Source organism: Carcharodon carcharias, chromosome 6, assembly GCF_017639515.1.
Source record: "Carcharodon carcharias isolate sCarCar2 chromosome 6, sCarCar2.pri, whole genome shotgun sequence".
In the NCBI taxonomy this organism is placed as follows: Eukaryota; Metazoa; Chordata; class Chondrichthyes; order Lamniformes; family Lamnidae; genus Carcharodon; species Carcharodon carcharias.
In genome coordinates this window covers 173,066,927-173,089,585 of record NC_054472.1, presented here as the reverse complement: position 1 = coordinate 173,089,585, position 22,659 = coordinate 173,066,927, and the positions used below count along the sequence as shown (strand labels likewise).

General features: G+C 43.9%; 1 protein-coding gene and 1 long non-coding RNA gene across 2 annotated transcripts in view; one reads left to right on the top strand and one right to left on the bottom strand.

Annotated features, from left to right (window-relative positions):
- Window positions 1-10,149, bottom strand: part of napgb (N-ethylmaleimide-sensitive factor attachment protein, gamma b) — a 43,609-nt gene extending 33,460 nt beyond the window's left edge. The window contains exons 1-4 of the mRNA XM_041189769.1: window positions 9,906-10,149; window positions 4,192-4,259; window positions 2,508-2,592; window positions 743-760 (exon numbers count right to left, since the gene is read on the bottom strand). Coding sequence (XP_041045703.1) covers window positions 743-760; window positions 2,508-2,592; window positions 4,192-4,259; window positions 9,906-9,958 — 224 coding nt within the window. The 5' untranslated portion in view covers window positions 9,959-10,149. The remainder of the gene's footprint in view (window positions 1-742; window positions 761-2,507; window positions 2,593-4,191; window positions 4,260-9,905) is intronic.
- On the top strand, window positions 10,057-15,510 carry LOC121279020. Its single transcript, XR_005943313.1, has 3 exons — window positions 10,057-10,193; window positions 14,716-14,961; window positions 15,452-15,510. It is a non-coding gene; the product is annotated as an uncharacterized LOC121279020 (long non-coding RNA).
- The last annotated feature ends 7,149 nt before the right edge of the window (window positions 15,511-22,659 follow it).

Genomic DNA, 22,659 nt, shown 5'->3' with positions numbered 1-22,659 from the left:
ATGAGAAACTGCATGAGGGCAAAAAACAGATATCAATTTTAGCAAGGTACTGTAGAATGACAGTACTGTGTATAAGGCATGAACAAACAATACATTTTTCTTACTATTGTCACAGACAAAAGCACAACTTTGAAGAAGCTGCTGCAGGACAAGAAAAAAAACAGTTCACCTTCAAAAATTGAACAAAATGGATCATTGCCACCTAACAGTATAACAAAGGCATAATTGAAGTACAAGGAATAAAGTGCATGGGATTGACATTATGTGAAATTTGATGTTTAATGCACACAAAGGCAATCCTTTCTGTAGATTTGAATTAACCCAGCAAGCAAAAAAATAAAGCAATCTTGTTTTGCTCATCTTGCATAATCAAAATGAAAAAAAATCAGATTTGAACCTCCCTGACAGACACAAGCTCCTGGTATCTTCTGAGATGAACCTACATGTAGTTAAACTTTCCACTTTTATTTAGAAAATTATTAAACCAAAATGATCTCATTTAGGAATTTTGATTCCTCCATCCTGACTTTTTCTGCATCTTTCAATGCCTTTGTCATCATTACTAAATTTCAGGGATTCTGAAAATTGAACTGATCAGATTTACAAAAGACATGTTCTGTCCTAGATGGCTGCAACCCATTAGAAGAGCACTAGTTCAGCCCCTAACTTCACCATTTACAGTAGGTTTCATTTAATTCTGTATGCAATGAAAATAAGAACAGTAGGAATTTACAGTACTTACTTAGCAGCATGGAAGAAGCTAGAGTAAACAGACTGTTAAGGAAGACAAACAGAAGTATCAACAACAAAGACATCATTACAGATTACTAATTCAACTATTCAGTTTGATCTCATCAGACAGACCCGTGTCTCATCTGGATCTTTTCGATGTTTGAAATACGCCAGTGAGAAGTCATTAGTTCTTTTCACGGTTCACCGAGTTTAGAAAATTTCATTATTGTGCTGATTTCAGGATCTTATAGAATAATAGATTCACTGCTCTTTTTTAAGTTCCAGTCTACAAATCGATTTTTTCCCCCCATTTATTTCACAGCAATTTTTCACACCATATTTCAGTTCTGAAAAACAAGCAATTCCTATATTCTGACTTGATGGCGGATATAAGAGGCAAGTGCTAGAAGTACTTAGGAAGTTGTTCTGCTAACAATAGGAGTGAATTTACATGGTATTTGCATGTTTTTGTAGCTTTCCGCTGACTTTCAAGAGACTCCCTGTGGAAATTCACCTCCGTTTTATTTAGCCGAATTATTCTGAATTTTTTAAAAAATTGAGAGTTCCACCACCAAAGACGAAGCATGAGCTTTGAGTTGAAACTGATTCAAAGATAACGCAAGAGCGCAGGACTCAGCACTGACTTAATTCCAAGACATGCATGGTTAAAGATTTAGCTACCACTATATCCTACATTTTTTTTGTAGGTGCTAGTTGAGATATGAATGACCAGCTTATCAGGGAGATTTCCCCTGCTCTACTTTGAGTAGTTCTGTGGGAGTTCTTTAGCATCGACCGAAGAGGGCAGACAGAGCCCCAATCCAAAAAGGCTGCACCTCAGACAATGCAACAATCCCTCAGTAATGCAATGAAGATTATATATTAAAATCTCTGGAATGGGACTTGAACATATAACCCTCTGATTCAGAGGTCAAAGTACTATCATTGATCCAAGTCTGACAATTTCAACAGACACTCAAGGAAAGGCAATGGCTCTGCCTACTGGCTCCAAAAGCTATCAGTAATGTTGAGATGGTTCTTGGAGCAGGAGGTTGCAAGGATGGCCAGTTTAAAACCAAATCTGCAATCTTTTTAAAAGCAGCTGAGCAATGAGTAACAGGCAACGTGAAAGGACACTGGGTGTGAATTTTCCTGGGGACTCACCCACTCATCCATTATAACTTTAATGAAATAACAGCGTTTGGTGAAAGCAGCATTTAAATAGTTTTCCTAGAGTTTTCAAAAGGGCATAAAAAAATAGCAGTAATAGGCCGTACAGCCCCTCAAGGCTGCTCTCCATTTAATAAAACTAATTTTCTACCTCAATTGCACTTTCTTCACTTATCCCCAAACCGCTCAATTCCCTTAGTGTCCAAAAATCTGTTGATATGTCTAGAATATACTCAACAACTGAAATTTTGGAGTACAGAATTCCAAACATTCCCAATACTCAGATGAATAAGTTTCTCCTCAGCTCAGTCCTAGATGGCTGATCCCTGATCCTGATAATATAACCACTAGCTCTAGACTCTGCAGCCAGGAAAAACAGCCGCGCGGCATCTAACCTTCAGCCTACAGAACAATGGTCAAGCAGGAGAAGCCCCACAGTAATTACCCCTCCTTATAATTCTTATTTAGCAGTTATGTACAGAACTGAACAAATTAAAACCTTAACTGTCTTACTTCCTTGAAAACTAAAAACTCTGATCAGTATTTTTTGAAAATATTACTATGTAAAATCAAGAAAAGGACTTCCTTTCAACATAAAAGGATACGCTCTATTGTTCTGATGTGACTCGGCTTCTCTTAGGTAGGCATCCTTTGCTTGGTCATATTGTTTCGCATTTTTGAATGCAACAGCTATAAAGTAACAAAGCAAAAGTGAATTTATATGTTTAGAGTGATATAACCTCTTATAATAAAAAGGAACCATCTTTAATCTAGTTCCTGATGGAGAAGGGATATGCTAAAATCCATATTGGCTACACCAAACACACTACCCTCATCAAACCTCCTTGCTATCTCCTTAAAAAATGCAATCAGTTAGACAGGTACAATCTTCCCTTAAGAAATTCAAGCTAACTGTTGTTGATTAACCTAAGCCTTTCTAAATGAGGGTTTTTGATGTTCCTTAGAACTTGCATGACATTAATAGAAGCCTGGATATCCTGCTATTGTAGAATCCCAAGGCACCTTTGTTAGGGCAAGAATTTCAACTAAAAAAATGAATTAGCAGAACTGGCGCAATTGGCAACCTTGACGCCAGCCGATTTACTAGGGTTAGGTCACTTTGCTGGTTTTAAACAAGCTCCCGAGCTCTGCCAGGAAATCTGTAGGAGAGGCTGCTTGCAGCTTCTGTGCTCCCTGAAATTATAAAAATGCACAATTTTAAATTTTCAAAATAATCTAACCATCTCTCCTAGACATTCAATAGCAGTACAGTCAGAAACTCCCACACCATCAACTCCTAGGAGGAGTTACCATTGACCAGGTGCTTAACTGGACTAGCCATATAAATATTCTTTTACCAGAGCAGCTCAGAGGCTGGGAGTTCTGTGGCGAATAACTTACCTCCTGATTTCCCAAAGCCTGTCCACCATCTCTAAGGCAAAATTCAGAAGTGTGATGGAAAACTCTCCACTTGCCTGGATGAACGTGGCTCCAACAACACTCAAGAAGCTTGAGACCATCATGGACAAAGCAGCCCTATCGATCAGCCCCACACCACCCAGCCACCACCAACCACCTTAAACATTCACATTCACCTGCTCTGCCACTGGCACACAGTAATGTGTACCAAGTACAAGATGCAATGCAGCAATTCACCAATGTTCCTTCGACGACATCTTCCAAACCCACCTAGAAGAACAACAGCAGCAGATACGTGGGAATACCACCACTGTCAAGTTCCACGCTAAGCCAAATACCAGACCGAATTGGAATTGTAACATTGCTCTTTCCTCGTTGCTGGGTCAAAGCTTGTCTTCCTAACAGCACTGTAGATGTATCTACACCACATGGACTACAGCGGTTTGAGAAGGCGGCTCATTACCACCTTCACAGGGGCAATTAGGGACAGCAACAAATTCTGGCCCTGGCAGCGATGCTGAAAAATTAAACTAACTGAATGGGAGGGTACAAACGAATTCTGTGGTTTACAAAATGTCTGTGGTTCAATAGAGCTATTTTCAATAATTGTTCCCTTTCTTATGAACCATTCTGCTTCAAGTTATAGCTGCTACAATTCCAAAACCTTACACAGTACCTGACAAGACACCCTTATAAATTTACATATATTTATTGCTATGAATCATTATCATAACGAATAGCTTTTACTACAGTGCTCAGTATAAGTTACACACTACAGAGGAAACAGATATGTTTGAAGATGAGGTCAGGTTGAATTGTGATTGATACTCCACAACATAACTTCATATGTTAAGATTTTCTGTCTCTTACCTGCCTTTGCATATTCAGATGCTGCACTGTCATAATCAGGTTTCCACTTTAGAAAGCCTGTTTTCAGACTGAAAAATAAAAGATAATTGCATGAATCTTATTCCATGGATTTAAAAACTGCATTAACATATTTTCACAGCTACAAAAACAGGTTTACATTAGATTGTAGTAAAATACACATACACTGATTCTTTTTGATAGATATCAACGATCTGGACTTGGGTATACAGTGCATAATTTGAAAGTTTGCAGATGAAAGTAGCTGAGGCCAAAACATTATCTGTTTTCAAGAAGGAGTTAGACATAGCTCTTGGGGCAAACATCAAAGGATATGGGGAGAAAGCAGGAGCAGGCTTTTGAGTTGGATGATCAGCCATGATCATAATGAATGGCGGAGCAGGCTCGAAGGGCCGAATGGCCTACTCCTGCTCCTATTTTCTATATTTCTATGATACGAAGCTCGGAAATATAGCAACCAACGAGGAGGAGATAAATAAACTTCAGGGGGACATAGACAGACTGGTGAATTCGGTAGAAGCATGGCAGATCAAATTTAATACAGAGAAGCATGAAGTGACATGTTTTGATAGAAATAACGAGGCAATATGAACTACATAATTCAATTTTAAAGGGGGTGCAGGAACCGAGAGACCTGGGGTTGTACGTTCACAAATCTTTGAAGGTGGCAGGACACGGTGAGAAGGCTATTAAAATGCATTTGGGATCCCTGGCTTTATTAATAGGGAAATAGAGTCCAAGAGCAAGGAAGTTATGCCAAACCTTTACAAAATACTGGCTAGGCTACATTTGGAGTATTGTGTTCAATTGCGGGCACTGCACTTTAGGGAAGGATGTCAAGGCCTTAGAGAGGGCGGAGAAGGGATTCACTAGAATGGTAATGTGAGACTTCAGTTATGTGGAGAGACTGGAGAAGCTGGGGTTGTTCACCTTAAAGCAGGGAAGGTTAATAGGAGATGTTCAAAGTCTTGAATGGCTTTCATAAGGTAAATAAGGAGACAGCGGCGGAAGGGTCAGTAACCAGGTAACATAGATTTAAAGTGAATGGCAAAAGAACCAAAGGTGATATAAAAAACATTTTTTTGTTTTTACACAGCGAGTGATCTGGAATACACTGACTGAGAGTGGAGGAAGGAGATTCGACAATAACATTCAAAAGAGAACAAACACTGGAAGGAGTGAAAAAAAATTACAAGGCTCTGGTGAAAGAGTAGGGAAGTGGGATTAATTGGACAGTTCTACTACAGGCACAATGAGCTGAAAGGCCCTTCATTCCACCATTGGTGGCCGTGCCTTCAGTCAAATAGGCCCCAAGATGTGTACACTAAACCTCTCCACCTCTCTCTTTCTGGCATAGTGTCAATTTGGGTTCTGTCACACTCCTGTGAAGCACCTTGGAACGCATCTCCGTATTAAAAAATGGCACTATATAAAATAGAAACTTTTTTTAAAAAAAAGGTTAAGGTTGGGATTTTCCAACCTCAAGTTGGCAGGGCCCACGGCAGGAGATTCAGCAGTTCAGCCAAAAGTCCATTGACTTACGGCGGGGCTGGACGACCCCAATGATGGGTGGAGCCAGAAAATTCCAAACTACTCTCATAGGGACTCAACTTTAATCCATGCCATTTTTGGAAGTTTGGCTGCATTAGCATGTGTTAAACCTACAGTATAATTGGATCACAAATCAGCATCTGCAAAAATGCTGCTCATCTAGCCCAATAGCTATTAGCAATCTTTGACAATTCGGTGCTTGAAGCTGAGACAATTCAGCTATTTTCTCACTTTTTACTTGCAGGTGTATCCTGCTTCAATTTTCAGGCTTGGAGAATGGGAAAGGATTGTTCAAGTGGTGTCATGTTACTTGTGAATCAGGACACCCTGTATGAACAACTTGGGATGTATGAATATTTTAAAATATGGATTTAAACTTCAGAAGTGGCCAGAGGCTACACTGCACTATAAAAACAGGATATGCTGGAAACACTCAGCAGGTTAGGCAGCATCTGTGAAGAGAAGCAATTAACGTTTCAGGTCAACGACCATTCACCAGAACCAGCCTGATCTGCAGAGTGTTTCCAGCATGTCCTGTTTTTATTTCAGATTTCCAGCATCTGCAGTAATTTGCTTTTGTAGTAGGCTCCACAGTGCACACCTATTTGGCCCACAAAGACAAAAAGTTGAGCCACTCAACATGGAATCACATATATGTTTTGAAGCAAAAGGTGCTAATTGAAAATATGAATTAATATAGGTAACTATATACGTACACGGCCTTCTGTAAATTAATGTCAATTAGCACATGAACATGCATTTATAGAGAATTTTTATCTTGTCCTCAGGATGACTCAGCACCTTACAACCAATTTTGCTTTTTAAAGTACAGACATGTTTGTTCTTTTGGCAAGCAAGCAGCCAACTGCACATGGCAAGATTCCCAAAAGAGATGAATTCCCAGAGATTCTATCAGGAAGGTTGGCCAGGACAGAGAGAGAGCTCTGTGCTCCTCAAAAAGCGATTGGACAGTTTTACATCCACCCGAACACAGGAACATAGCCTCGACTTACGTAGCATCTGAAAGGAAATCATAGTAAGCGGTCATCCACCTCAAATTCCTAAAAGCTTCTGATGAAGTTCCCTATAAGAGGCAAATCAATTAAACTCAAAACTATTGATATTGAGGATAATGTCTGAATGTGAGTAAGAAATTGGTTGAAGGGTAGGAAACAATAAGGACTTATGAGAGGAATTATAATGGAGATGACAGATGGAACCTCGGGGCTCGGTACTAACACCACCTTTCTCTTATTTACATAGATATCTTAAACTTATGGTAAAAGGGCAAAATTTGTAGATGACATTAAACCAAGAGGTATCAGGGAAGCCTTAGGCTTTTCTGCCTGGAAAGGAAATGTGTGAAAGGTAAGAGCTACATAAAATTGTTACGGGTATAGAAAAAAGTTAACTCAGAATATTACCTTAAATTACAGAACTAGGGAATGTGGGTTCAATCCAGTTTAAGTACTGTTATTCGGAAAATCTACTGCACCCAAAATGATCAAAGTGTAGGACAGTATAGAACCCTGAATCATTTAAGAAATAATTAGATGCAACAAACAGTACATTAGATCTTTCTAGATGGATGAATTAAAACAGACCAAAAGGCCTTCCTCATCCATAATTGTCTTGTAACCTTGAGAAAGGTAGCACTTCCAACAATGCAGCACTGCTTCAGTACTGCACTTGTCATCCTAGATTATGATTTTAGGTCATGAAGTTAAACTTAACCATCACCCAACTCAGAAACAAAAGTCTGTCAATTGAATCAAGGTGGCAGAGATTTTATGCCAAAAATAGAAGACATATTTTCATGCATACTTTTCTACATTTCACCCAAACCTATCCAATATCCTTCTGCAATTGGAACCTGAAGTAATGACGATACTTATGCTGGAAAAACTCAGCAGGTCAGGCAGCATCTGTGGAGAGAGAAACAGAGTTAATGTTTCGAGTTCAGAGCTGGAAGAAGTCATATGGACTCAAAACATTAACCCTGTCTCTCTTTCAGGGGAAGTTGTCTCTTTTTTCAACAATACTCAAGTTCTTTATTACCAAACAACTATATTTGAGATCTACTACAAAGTATCATACAGCACAATATATTAATACATTTACTGTATCTATATTAGATAATGACTGTTTAGAGATGCAATATTTTTATAAACCTGTTTCCTATTGTCACATTTTTGGAATTTATAATAGGATAATGTTGACAATGGCCATATTCATCATGAAATCGGCCCTTCTAAAGCTGTCACTATAATTACACTCTTCCCCCAATGGAAGAGCTACAGTGCCTCAGTTTAACATCTCCCTCCACCTCTCTCCTTTTTGCCTATTTTGCTATTTAACTATTAATAATCAAATATATGAAAAGAAGAAGATTACTGACTTTTTAAAGGAATGAATCAAATCCATTTTGCCCTCTGTCCTCAAACACCATTGAGCCTTAAGATTATGCTTGGACTTGAGGCTCCATGTGTAACAACACCAGAGATCACAGAAAGCAGAGAAGGTGGCCATTCAGCAACAATGCTTGTGCTGGTGCTTTGGAAGCGCTTTCTAATTCATCCCACAACCCTGCCATTTCCCTTCAAGTATTGATCCAATTCCAAAGTGCACATCATACATGTAAAGATGATCAAAATCTCAAACAATCCACTGCATTTATTTCTCAGAGTATCTTGAATATTGACATCTGGGTACTAAAGCATAAAAGTAAACATTAAGCCCCAAAATGTGGTAAGAGCCCTGAAGTTGACCTCCACTGAGAAGAGGACTGAATCATGAGAAAATACATCTTTTCCAAGCCCACATATTTCGACATACATATGGAACCGGAGAATGGTTATAGCACAGAAGGAGGCCATTTGGCTTGTCGTGTCTGTGCCAGCTGCGCAGAAGAGAAACTCACCTGGTCCCACTAACCTGCCTTTTTCCAGTGGTCTTACAAACTGTTTCACTTCAGATAATTAGCCAATTCTCTTTCTAGGCCCTGATTCTGCCTCCACCACATTCTCAGGCAGAGCATCCCAGATCCTAACCATGCTCTGCCTGAGCAGGTTTGTACTCATGTCACCTTTGTTTTTTTTAGCATGTCACTTTAAATTGGTGCCCCTTGGTTCTTATAAGATCAGAAGAAATAGGAGTAGGCTATTTAGCCCCTCAAGCCTGCTCCTCCATTCAGTAAGATCATGGCTGATCTGATTGTGGCCTTAACTCCACTTTCTTACCTGTCCCCATAACCCTCAATCCCCTTGTCAATCAAAAATCTGTCTAACTCAGCCGAATATATTCAATTACCTCCTGCCTCCACTGTTCTCTGGGAAAGAGAATTCCACAGACTAATGACCCCTTGTGAGAAGGAATTCATCCTCATCTCCACCTTAATTGGGAGACTCCTTTTCTTTAAATTGTGCCCCCTAGCTCTAAAGTCCCCCATGAGGGGAAACATTTGCTCAGCATCTACTCTGTCCAAACCCCTCATAATTTTGAAAACCTCTATCAAATTGCCTCTTAAGCTTTTCTCTAAAGAGAACAGCCCTGGCTTCACCATCTATCCAGCTGAAGTTCCTCATCCCTGTATTTAACACTTCTATACTTATAAATAGCTCATAAAAATACAATTAAGATATGCTGCTGGTTTAAAATGATAAAAGATGAATTTAAGAACTTATGCCAGTAAGTTATCACTTAGCATGGGCATCAGGTGATGTTAAAAATGGTTGAAAACATTCAAGGATATATTTGCAACGTAATTGCACAAGTTCTATAAAACGCCCGCGACAAATGGAAGGTGTAACGGTGGCAAAGACAAGGGCCGCAGGTTTGTAGCTGAACTAGTAAATTTTGACTCCCCTGTACTGATCTTATTAGAGAAAAACCAGGAAACATGCCAGCTCGCAAAGGTTCCCGGGAGTTGCAGTGCGTCAACGGGTACAGATCAGCGGCAGCCAATGGGAAGAGGACTACAACTCCCAGAATGTTCGCGTGACCTCCCTCCCCGGCGGTCAGCCTGGCCGGCGGCCGCGAGCCACTTTGGTTGAAGCGACGGAGCCCAAAAGGCCAGGAATCGTCAAACCGAACATCGCAGGAGAGAAGGAAAGATAATAATTCCCCGCGGCAGTTCAGTTGTTTACCATTTTTCAGCTGCCGCTATATGTTCCAATGCCTCGTTGATTTTCTGAGCCATCCGCCTCTGTCGTCACTAAACCTCGCACTTTCTTCTCCGTTTGAAAATGTGGTGGTGGGGGAAGCGGACACAAAACAACTTCCCTACGTACGGTCAGACCCTGATAAGTGACAGGCGTACAGCGAAATTCCTGGTCTGCAGGACCAGACCTTCTACTCCGCCCCCTCCCGCTTAGCGCTATCACGGAATCTCTGACGCAATCCGCCGGTTGGACGCGCTCAACGCCACAAGATGAGTAAGAACGGCCCTATGGTTACAATGCGCAGGCGCGTCAGCTACTGTTTTTTTCCGTCCCCTCCTCGCACAGACGCGCCTCCGTCTGCCTCGTTTCGCAGGCGCTTCGGCCCCAACTGTGCTGGGACAGGGCCCTTTCCTATAGATAAAAGCAAAATAACTGCGGATGCTGCAAATCCAAAACAAAACCAGAATTACCTGGAAAAACTCAGCAGGTCTGGCAGCATCGGCGAAGAAGAAAAGAGCTGACGTTTCGAGTCCTCATGACCCTTTGACAGAACTGATTGAATATTAGGAAAGGAGTGAAATATAAGCTGGTTTAAGGTGTGGGGGGAGAGAAGGTTGGGGGGGGGTGTGGTTGTAGGGACAAGCAAGCAGTGATAGGAGCAGATAATCAAAAGATGTCACAAAGGAACAAAGAGGTGTTGAAGGTGGTGATATTATATAAACAAATGTGCTAATTAAGAATGGATGGCAGGGCCCTCAAGGTACAGCTCTAGTACCATGAAACAATGTAACTTCATCTGAAACAGATGGAAATGGGTTTGTACTCGAAAGAGGTACAGCTCTAGTGGGGCTGGGGTGGAAAAAGTAGCAGGGCATACAAGATTTAAAAATAATGGAAATAGGTGGGAAAAGAAAAATCTATATAAATTATTGGAAAAAACAAAGGGAAGGGGGAAGAAATGGAAAGGGGTGGGGATGGAGGAGGGAGTTCAAGATCTAAAGTTGTTGGCTTCAATATTCAGTCCGGAAGGCTGTAAAGTGCCTAGTCGGAAGATGAGGTGCTGTTCCTCCACTTTGCGTTGGGCTTCACTGGAACAATGCAGCAAGCCAAGGACAGACATGTGGGCAAGAGAGCAGGGTGGACTGTTAAAATGGCAAGCGACAGGGAGGTTTGGGTCTTTCTTGCGGACAGACCGCAGGTGTTCTGCAAAGCGGTTGCCCAGTTTACGTTTGGTCTCTCCAATGTAGAGGAGACCGCATTGGGTGCAATGAATGCAGTAGACTAAGTTGGGGGAAATGCAAGTGAAATGCTGCTTCACTTGAAAGGAGTGTTTGGGCCCTTGGATGGTGAGGAGAGAGGAAGTGAGGGGGCAGGTGTTACATCTTTTGCGTGGGCATGGTGAGGTTCCATAGGTAGGGGTTGAGTAGGAGGTGATGGAGGAGTGGACCAGGGTGTCCCGGAGGGAATGATCCCTACGGAATGCTGCCAGGGGGGTGAAGGGAAGATGTATTTGGTGATGGCATCATGCTGGAGTTGGCGGAAGATGATCCTTTGAATGCGGAGGCTGGTGGGGTGATGTGAGGACAAGGGGGACCCTATCATGTTTCTGGGAGGGAGGAGAAGGTGTGAGGGTGTTTGCGCGGGAGTTGGGCTGGACACGGTTGAGGGCCCTATCAACGACCATGGGTGGAAAACCTCGGTTAAGAAAGGAGGAGGACATGTCAGAGGATCTGTTTTTGAAGGTAGCATCATCAGAACAGATGCGACGGAGGCGAAGGAACTGAGAGAATGGGATGGAGACCTTACCGGAAGCGGGGTGTGAGGAGCTGTAGTCGAGGTAGCTGTGGGAGTCGGTAGGCTTGTAATGGATATTGGTGGACAGTCTATCACCAGAAATTGAGACAGAGAGGTCAAGGAAGGGAAGAGAAGTGTCAGAGATGGACCATGTGAAAATGATGGAGGGGTGGAGATTGGAAGCAAAATTAATAAATTTTTCCAGGTCCCAACGAGAGCATGAAGCAGCACTGAAGTAATCATAGATGTACCAGAGAGAGAGTTGTGGGAGGGGTCCGGCTCTCCACCCCTCCATCATTTTCACATGGTCCATCTCTGACACTTCCCTTCCCTTCCTTGACCTCTCTGTCTCAATTTCTGGTGATAGACTGTCCACCAATATCCATTACAAGCCTACCAACTCCCACAGCTACCTCGACTACAGCTCCTCACCACCCCCCCCCCCGCTTCCTGTAAGGACTCCATCCCATTCTCCCAGTTCCTTCGCCTCCGTCGCATCTGTTCTGATTATGCTACCTTCAAAAACAGTTCCTCTGACATGTCCTCCTCCTTCCTTAACCGAGGTTTTCCACCCATGGTCGTTGATAGGGCCCTCAACCGTGCCCATCTCCCGCGCATCCGCCCTCACGCCTTCTCCCTCCCAGAAACATGATAGGGTCCCCCTTGTCCTCACCTATCACCCCACCAGCCTCCGCATTCAAAGGATCATCCTCCGCCAACTCCAGCATGATGCCACCACCAAACACATCTTCCCTTCACCCCCCCCCGGTGGTATTCCGTAGGGATCGTTCCCTCCGGGACACCCTGGTCCACTCCTCCATCACCCCCTACTCCTCAACCCCCACCTATGGCTCCTCCCCATGCCCACGCAAAAGATCCAACACCTGCCCCTTCACTTCCTCTCTCCTCACCATCCAAGGGCCCAAACACTCCTTTCAAGTGAAGCAGCATTTCACTTGCATTTCCCCCAACTTAGTCTACTGCATTCGTTGCTCCCAATGCGGTCTCCTCTATATTGGAGAGACCAAACGTAAACTGGGCGACCGCTTTGCAGAACACCTGCAGTCTGTCCGCAAAAAAGACCCAAACCTCCCTGTTGTTTGCCATTTTAACAGTCCACCCTGCTCTCTTGACCACATGTCTGTCCTTGGCTTGCTGCATTGTTCCAGTGAAGCCCAACGCAAAGTGGAGGAAAAGCACCTCATCTTCCGACTAGGCACTTTACAGCCTTCCGGAATGAATATTGAAGCCAACAACTTTAGATCTTGAACTCCCTCCTCCATCTCCACCCCCTTTCCATTTCTTCCCCCTTCCTATTGTTTTTTCCAATAATTTATATAGATTTTTCTTTTCCCACTTATTTCCATTATTTTTAAATCTTGTATGCCCTGCCACTCTTTCCACCCCAGCCCCCACTAGAGCTGTACCTTGAGTGCCCTGCCATCCATTCTTAATTAGCACATTCGTTTAGATAATATCACCACCTTCAATACTTCTCTGTCCCTTTGTCTGTGACATCTTTTGATTATCTGCTCCTATCACTGCTTGCTTGTCCCTACAACCACACCCCCCACTTCTCTCCCCCCACCCCCCCCCAACCTTAAACCAGCTTATATTTCACCCCTTTCCTAATATTTAATCAGTTCTGTTGAAGGGTCATGAGGACTCGAAACGTCAACTCTTTTCTTCTCCGCCGATGCTGCCAGACCTGCTGAGTTTTTCCAGGTAATTCTGTTTCTGCAGTGCCCTTTCCTGTCTGCCAATTATAGATTCGATAGCGAGGAAAGATTAATAGGCAAAACTGTAACTGAACAATGGGCTGCTTCTTAAAGAGGGCAAAGCAGAGTCAAGGTATACTCCCATGAAGGGGAACAGTAGGGGAAACCAACCTAGAGTCCCTGGATGTTGAAAGTGATGTAGATTAAGATCAAGAAGAAAAACTGCACTTTACATGTCAGGTGGTTAATAGGATTGAGAAGCAGGCTGAATATAGAAGGTTCAGAGCGGTATTGAAAAAGCAACTAAGGGAAGCAAAGACAGAGTATGAGAAGAGACTGGCAGCTAACATAAAAGGGAATCCAAAAGTTTCCTATAAGCATATAAATAGTAAAAGGGTAGTAAAAAGAAGAGTGGGGCCAATTATGAACCAAAAATGGGATTTACACATAGAGGCAGAGGCCATGGTTGAGGCATTTGCCTTCACAAAGGAAGAGAAAATACTGCCCTGATCATGGTGAAAGAGGAAGTAATTCAGACATTTGAAGAGTTTAAAATTGATAAGGAGGTGGTATAGGATAGACTGTACTTAAAGTTGATAAGGAACCAGGATACTGAAAGAAGTAAGAGTGGAAATTACAGAGGCAGAAGCAAAATACTGCAGATCACAGAATCTCAGTGCAGAAGAGGACCTTTGGCCTATCAAGTCTGCACCGACATGTGAGAAACACCTGACCTACCTACCTAATCCCATTTACCAGCACTTGGCCTATAGCCTTGAATTGTGTGACGTGCCAAGTGCTCATCCAGGTACTTTTTAAAGGATGTGAGGCAACCTGCCTCCACCACCCTCCCAGGCAGTGCATTCCAGACCGTCACCTCCCTCTGGGTAAAAAAGCTTTTCCTCACATCCCCCCTAAACCTCCTGCCCCTCAACTTGAACTTATGTCCCTTCAACTAAGGGGAACAGCTGCTCCCTATCCACCCTGTCCATGCCCCTCATAATCTTGTACACCTTGATCAGGTCGCCCCTCAGTCTTCTCTGCTCCAACAAAAACAACCCAAGTCTATCCAACCTGTCTTCATAACTTAAATGTTTCATTCCAGGCAACATACTGGTGAATCTCCACTGCACCCCCTCCAGTGCAATCACATCCTTCCTATATTGTGGCAACCAGAACTGCACACATTATTCCAGCTGTGATGTTGGAAGTCTGAAATAAAAACAAAAACCTTTTGATGAAGGATCATTGACCTGAAATATTAACTCTGGTTCTCTCCACAGTTGCTACCTGAGCTGCTGAGTATTCCAATATTTTGGCCCTGATCTTCCACAGAGTGGCAATCAGAGTCTGAAGCCAGTCTGCTCCTAGTTAGTTAGCTGGAAATCCACCGACCCTTTCTCACCCAACTTTCTGATTCAGACCTGACGAGAAACGTGTAGGGCCGCATGTCCCTGAGGTCTTCTGTCAAGGGCTGCAGAGTCAGAGGAAAGGAAGCCACGCCCCCTTTTATACGGCACTGGCATGAAGTAGGTAAATTTAAAGCCTATCCACTTTAGAAGCCATGTAAGTGTGTATGATTGGGTGGGCAGGGGATTAGGGAATGTTTGGTTGATTGGGGTCAGTCGGTGGTGTCAACTGGTTGGGGGCAGTCAGTTGCTCAGTGTGGGGGGTGGGGGTCATTCGGGGCAAGGGGGAAGGTTAGGTGGCATTGGTTGTTTGGGAGGTTGTCAGTGGCGGGGGGTTCGGTTGATCATTGGGGTTTCGGGGGGGGGGTGTTGGGTGATCAGTTGGGTGGTCAGCGGGGGAAGTGGAGGGGGGAGGGTTCCGTGGTAGTCCTGTTGGTGGTCAGTACTATAGTTACCTAGGAGTTAGAAGGTTTAAACTACCTGGGTAATTATTACGTAGGACAGTTGGAACCATCCGAAGTTTACGATTTAAATTGTATTTTCGGATGGTTCCAATTTCCAGCGCAATTAGCCAACGGAAGTTTGAACTTTTTTTTATATTCATTCACAGGATGTCAGCTTTGCTGGCTGGGGAAGCATTTATTGCCCATCCCTAGTTACCCTTGAGAAGCTGGTGATGGTGAGCTGCCTTCTTGAACCGCTGCAATCCATGTGGTGCAGGTACACCCACAGTGCTGTTAGGAAGGGAGTTCCAGGATTTTGACCCAGTGACAGTAAAGAAACGGCGATATATTTCCAAGCCAGGATGGTGAGTGACTTGGAGAAGAACTCCCAGGTGGCGGTGTTCCCATCTACCTGCTGCCCTTGTTCTAAATGATAGTGGTCATGGGCTTGGAAGGTGTTGTCTAAGGAGCCTTGGTGAATTCCTGCAGTGCATCTCATAGATGGTACACACTTCTGTTAGTGTGCATCGATGGTGGATGGAGTGAAAGTTTGTGGATGTGGTACCAATCAAGTTGGCTGCTTTGTCCTGGATGGTGTCAAGTTTCTTGAGTGTTGTGGGAGCTACACTCATCCAGGCAAGTGGGGAGTATTCCATCACATTCCTGACTTGTGCCTTGTAAATGATGGACAGGCTTTGAGTGGGGGGTCAGGAGGTGAGTTACTCATCACGGGATTCCTAGCCTCTGACCTCTTATGGCTAGTCTATTTCAGTTTCTGGTCAATGGTAACGCCCAGGATGTTGATACTGGGTATTCAGTAATGGTAATGCCATTGAATGTCAAGGGGCGATGGTTAGATTCTCTCTTGTTGGAGATGGTCATTGCCTGGCACTTGTGTGGTGTAAATATTACTTTCCACTTGTCAGCCCAAGCCTAGATATTGTCCAGGACTTTCTGCATTTGCACTTGTACTGCTTCAGTATCTGAGGAGTTGCAAATGCTGTTGAACATTGTGCATCATCAGCGAACATCCCCACTTCTGACCTTATGATGGAAGGGAGGTCATGGATGAAGCAGCTGAAGATGGTTGGGCTGAGTACACTACATTGAGGAACTCCTGCAGCGATATCCTGGAGCAGAGATGACTGACATCCAACAACCACAACCATCTTCCCAGGCAATTGCTGGGAAATCCTTGCCTGGAGACTACCGGGAGGTGGGAAGATTCCTCAGCGCATCTTTGAGGTACCCCCTATTATAACGCCCCAGTGCCTGAAGCTTACAGGGCTTTGTTTTTATTAAAAGATTATATCCGATAGATTGAAATACTTTATATTGCTAAATTTCTACATTTGTAAATGAAATAACTTTTAAAATAAAATCAATTGGAAAATATAAAAGAAATATCCTGACTCTTTCTAATAACCTCCAGCTTACCAACTCTGTCACTCACCGGCCCTCCCAGTTGCCAAAGATCGTGCTCTCTGAACTTCCCTCTTGCTGATGCTCCCTCTCACCGATACTCCCGCTCATGCCTTCTTCTTCCAAACCCTCACTGTGAACAAGGGCTCACAAGATGAGTGGCACGAGGCAGGGAGAGCATCTTTGAGTTGACAGTTTGCAGCAGTAAGCTGCAAGCTAGAGAAGCAGCAAGAGGGAAGGTCGGCATCGAACGAGAGGATTGACGACAGGGAAGGTCAGCAGTAACAGGGATGAACCGCAAGAGGAAAGCCGACTGCGAGTGGGACAGTCACCAGTGACGGGGAGAGTCGGTGAGTAAGAAGATTGGCAGTGACTGGGAAGGATGGCAGCGACAGGGAGGGTTGGCAAGTGGGAAGGACAGCAGCAACCGAGAGGGTCAGCGAGTGCAAAGGTTGGCAGTGACTGGGAGGGCCAGCGAGTGGGAAGGCCGGCGGCGAATGGGAGGATCGGTGAGTGGGAAGGTTGGCGGTAACCAGGAGGATCAGTGACTGGGAAGGTCAGTGAGTGCAAAGGTTGGCAGCGAGTGCGAAGTTCGGCTACAACCATAAGGGTTGGCGAGTGGGAAGGTTGATAAGTGGGTGTCGTGAAAGTACAATAGTTCTCATACTTTTACAATAATTCACAATAATATTAGGTTAATAGTAGGGCTTGGATAGTTTCTGTGTGTGGGATTTAATTGAATTGGAGACAGCTGGTCTGGAGGTTTTTGAGTTAGCAAAAAGAAGCTAGTTTGAAATGCTAAATATGTAAACATGGCTGAAGTTTTAGAATGTGAGGTATGAAGAAAATTTGCATTTACAGATAAATTAGGGTAGTTTGAATTCTAAAGAGATGGGAGGATGTTACATCTAGCCAGAAGAAGTGTTTATTTTTCCCAAAGGTTACTGATAAAATGAGCATTATAAAAAGATTTATATTTTGAGAAAGGTCAAGTTCCAAAGACATATCGGAACAATGAAATTTGCTTTAAAAAGGGAGAAACATGTATAAAGGAGATGAGGTTATGTGTCAGGGAGAAGGCATTCTAAGATCTAACAAGTGTGGAAAGCCTCCAGCCTCTGTGCATCAAGTTGCTGTCAATACAGGAGCCGAAGCTGAGACAACTCACTTTGAATTCTACTGTCCAGGGTATTGTGTGGCTTTGCCTAGATCTGTTTAAATCTATTTGTTTTTATTGTTACCTTAACGGGAGTATAACTGGAAACCAGATTAATTAGGAATTTTAGGAGCTATTGTAGTAATTTGTAGACCTATGTAGGTGTTTGAAATTTTTTTTTGTTAATAAATGTTTAGTTTTCTAAAAACCCCTGAAGTCGTGGTAGTGTTATTACTTCTGAATTAGGGCACACATCTCAAAATAGTATACAAATTGCAAAACAGTTGTGACCGCATGATCAGGTTTCCTTCATGGATTTGATCCACCTGACACACATCATCTGCCACGTTATAGCAGTGGGAAGGTTGGCAAGTGGGATGGTCGGAGGTGAGTGGGAGGGTCGGCGGCATGTGGGAGGGTTGGCGGCCAGCGGGAGAGTCAGCAAGTGCAAAGTTCGGCAGCGATCAGAAAGGTGGTGGGAGCAAAGGTCGGCAGCGACTGGGTGTGTTGGTAACAGGGAACGCTGGCAGTGACAGTGAGGGTCAGCAAGAGGGAAGGTCACTGGTGAGAGGGAAGGTCAGCAGTGACCAGGAAGGTTGGCAACTGCTCAGATGCTGAAGCTGTCAGTGCCTGCATGCAGCAAGACCTGGACAACATTCAGGCTTGGGTTCTTAAGTGGAAAGTAATATTTGTGATGCACAAGTGCCTGGCAATGACCATCTCCAACAAGAGAGAATCCACCCATCTCCTCTTGCCATTAATGGCACAACCATAACAATCCCTCACCAATGACATCCTATGGGTTACCATTGACCAGAAGTTTAACTTGACCAGGCACGAAAATACAATGGCTAAAAGAGCAGGTCAGAGGCTGGGCATTTTGCAGTGAGTAACTCAACCCCTGACTCTGAAAGCCTATCTACCATCTATAAAGTAAAAGTCAGAAGTCTGATGGAATACTTTCCACTTGCCTGGATGTGTGCAGCTCCGATAATGCTCAAGAAGTGTGGTACCCATCAAAACAATGCAACCCGCTTGATTAGCACCAACTCAAACAGCCCGCACTGTGTCAGCAGTGTGTAATCACCTACAAGATGCACTGAATGAACTCACCAAAGCTGCAAGATGCACCTGTCCATGACAGGGTAGGAGGGATCACAGTCCTCGTGGAGATGAAATCCCATCTTCACAGTGAGGATACCCTCCATCATGTTGTGTGGCACTACCACCATGCTAATTTGGATCAATTTCGAACAGTTCTAGCAACTCAAGATTGGGCAACCATGATGCTCTGTGGGCCATCAGCAGCATCAGAATTGTACACAACCACAATCTGTAACCTCATGGCTCGGCATATCCCCTACTCTACCATTACCGCCAAGCCAGGGGATCAAACCTGGTTCGATGAAGAGTGCAGGAGGGCACGCCAGGAGCAGCACCAGGCATACCTAAAAATGAGGTATCAACCTGGTGAAGCTACAACACAGGGCTACTTTATTCACCAAACAGCACAAGCAGCAAGCAACAGACAGAGCTAAACGATTTCACAACCAATGGATCAGATTTAAGCCCTGCAGTCAGTCCTGTCACATCCAATTGTGAATGGTTGTATACAACTAAAAACTCACTGGAGGAAGACGCTCCACAAACATCCCCATCCTCAATGAACAGTCTTCAGCTAGAAGTGCAGTAGGATCGGAATCCCCTCCAACTGGACCATTAAATATAAAAAACCCCAAAGACCTCGTTTCATGGACATAAACAATGCAAAACAAAATAGGCCAAACCTCAAGACAGAGGCAGGCTGTACCGCGAGGGTTTAATCATCAAACATGTCAATATCGAAACCAAATCAATACTGTATAAAGATACTGGGACATTATCATCTCAAAGAGTCAAAGCAGGCGTCACCAGACAATCCAATTAAAGAAACTAGGATAAAAGCAAAATACTGCGGAAATCTGAAGCAAAAACAAAAATTGTTGGAAAAACTCAGCAGGTCTGACAGCATCTGTGGAGAGAAAGACAGAGTTAACATTTTGAGTCCATATGACTTCTTCAGAACTAAAGAGAAGTAGAAATATGGTGAAATGTATACTGTTTAAGGGGGGTGGGATAGGTGAAGTTGGATAGAAGGCCAGCGATAGGTGGAGGCAAAGGAGAGATTGCAAAAGATGTCATAAACAAAAGGTTGAATGGGTTTTGATGATGGTGATACTGGCTAAAGGAGGTGCTAATGGTGACAGAGTAGAAAGAAGGATGAGCAAGTGACCGATGGCCCTAGTGGGGCTGGAGACGGTGTGGGAGAAAAGATCAATAAAGGCTAAAAGGTGGGGATAAAAAAATGAATGGAAATAAATTTTAAAAATAAAATTGAAATAGGCAGGAAAAAAAATATATAAAAATTTTAAAATAAATATTTGAAAAAAGGGGATTAAAAAGGGGTAAGGATGGAGGAGAGAGTTCATGATCTGAAGTTGTTGAACTGGATGTTAAGTCCAGAAGGCTGTAAAGTGCCTAATCGGAACTTGAGGTGCTGTTCCTCCAGTTTGCATTGAGCTTCACTGGAACATTGCAGCAGGCTAAGGATGGATATGTGGGCATGAGAGCAGGGTGGTGTGTTGAAATGGCAAGTGACAGGAAGGTCTGGGTCATGCTTGTGGACAGACCGAAGGTGTTCCTTGGACGGTGAGGAGGGGGGAAGTAAAGGGGCAGGAGTTGCACCTTCTGCGATTGCATGGGAAGGTGCCGTGGGAAGGGGTTGAGGTGGAGGGGGTGATGGAGGAGTGGACCAGGGTTCCCCGGAAGGAGCAGTCCCTACGGAATGCCGACTGGTGGGGTGGGGGGGGGGAGCGTTGGGTGGAGAGGGGGTAAGGATGTGAAGGGAAAATGTGTTTGGTGGTGGCATCACACTGGAGTTGGCGGAAATGGCAGAGGATGATACTTTGAATACAGAGGCTGGTTGGGGTGAAAAGTGAGGACATGGGGGACCCTATCATGGTTCTGGGAGGGAGAGGAAGGTGTGAGGGCAGAGGCGCGGGAGATGGGCCAGACACGGTTGAGGGCCCTGTCAACCATCTTGGGAGGGAAACTTTGGTTAAGGAAGAAGGAAGACATGTCAAAAGCACTGTTTTGGAAAGTGGCATCATCGGAACGGCGGCGAAAGAACTGAGAGAATGGGATGGAATCCTTACAGGAAGCAGGGTGTGTGGAGTTGTAGTCGAGGTAGCTGTGGGAGTCAGTGGGCTTGTAGTGAATATTGGTGGACTGTCTAAAACCAGAAATTGTGGAAGAGAGGTCAAGGAAGGGAAGGGAAGTATCAGAGATGGACCATGTGAAAGTGATAGAGGGATGGAAATTGGAAGCAAAATTAATACATTTTTCCAGGTCCAGACGAGAGCATGAAGCAGCACTGAAACGGCCATTGATGTATTGGAGAAAGAGTTGTGGGAGGGGGCCTGAGTAGGACTGGAACAAGGAATGTTCCACATACCCCATAAAGAGACAAGCATAACTGGGGCCCATGCAAGTACCCATAGCCACACTTTTTATTTGGAGCAAGTGAGACGAGTTTAAGGAGAAACTGTTCAGTGAGAGAACAAGTTCAGCCAGATGGAGGAGAGTGGTGGTGGATGGGGATTGTTCAGACTGGGAAACCATCACAGCAAATGACCTTAGGCAACAGCCGTCACACAAACAAACATCAACAACAGCTAAGGAGAAATGAATCTTGCCACATGCACCTTAATTTGAAATCCAGAGACATCAACTGGGATGGGGCCAACTGTTTCGGCCGTAGAAACAACTTCGCAACAACAACAATGGGTTGTCTGAACCAAGGCAGGAACCAGACTAAAGAGATTAAGGGGCGCTAAGCACCGAACATCCAAACAGAATTGTGCTCGAGGAAATGTACTTTGATACTATAAACAAGATAATAAAAAGACCAATGTCATGGAGTTTGGCACTGCAGTCACAGAGGACAATCAGGAACAGTCAATCTGATTCATGGACCTACAGCTCGGACTGGAACGACCAGCCATGTGGGGAGTTGTAAGCGTCAGCCAGATCCATTGATTTTGGGGCTGAGAATTAAGGATAGCTTTAAGGGTAGTAATTAAATCCTGAAAGGGGGTTTGAGTTGGGGCATGTAAGTTTTCGGGCAGAAACGTGGGGTTTTGCCTGTGGTTCTACTTTTAAGTGGAGTTTTATAAATTAGTTTGTAGTTTAGAGTGTTGTGCAGCATCATTGCATTAGTTTAGAGCTCTTGTATTAGGGACAATGGAGGCATTCTGTCAATAAATAGGTTTGTGATTGAGCCTAAACTCCTGTCTCCTTGTGAGTTTGTCCTTTATAAAATCCTAAAGTCAAGAACCAACAGTAAGGGAAAACAAGCACTGATTGAACCCCTAACAGTGCCAAGTGGATGTCCATCTCAGCCTCCTCCAGAGGCCCCCAGCATCACAGATGCCAGTCTTCAGCCAATTCAGTTCACTCCACATGATACAGAGAAATGGCTGAAGGCATTGGATACTGCAAAGGCTATGGGCCTGACAATAATATGGCAACAGTAGTGAAGACTTGTGCTCCAGAACTTGCCGCATCCCTAGTACAGCTCTTCCAGTACAGCTATAATACTGGCATCTACGTGGCAATGTGGAAAACTGCCCAGGTATGTCCTGTACGCAAAAAGCAGGACAAATCTAACCCTTCAGTTACTGCCCCATCAGTCTACTCTTCAATATCAGTAAAGTGATAGAGGGAGTCATCAACAGCGCTATCAAACAGCACTTGCTT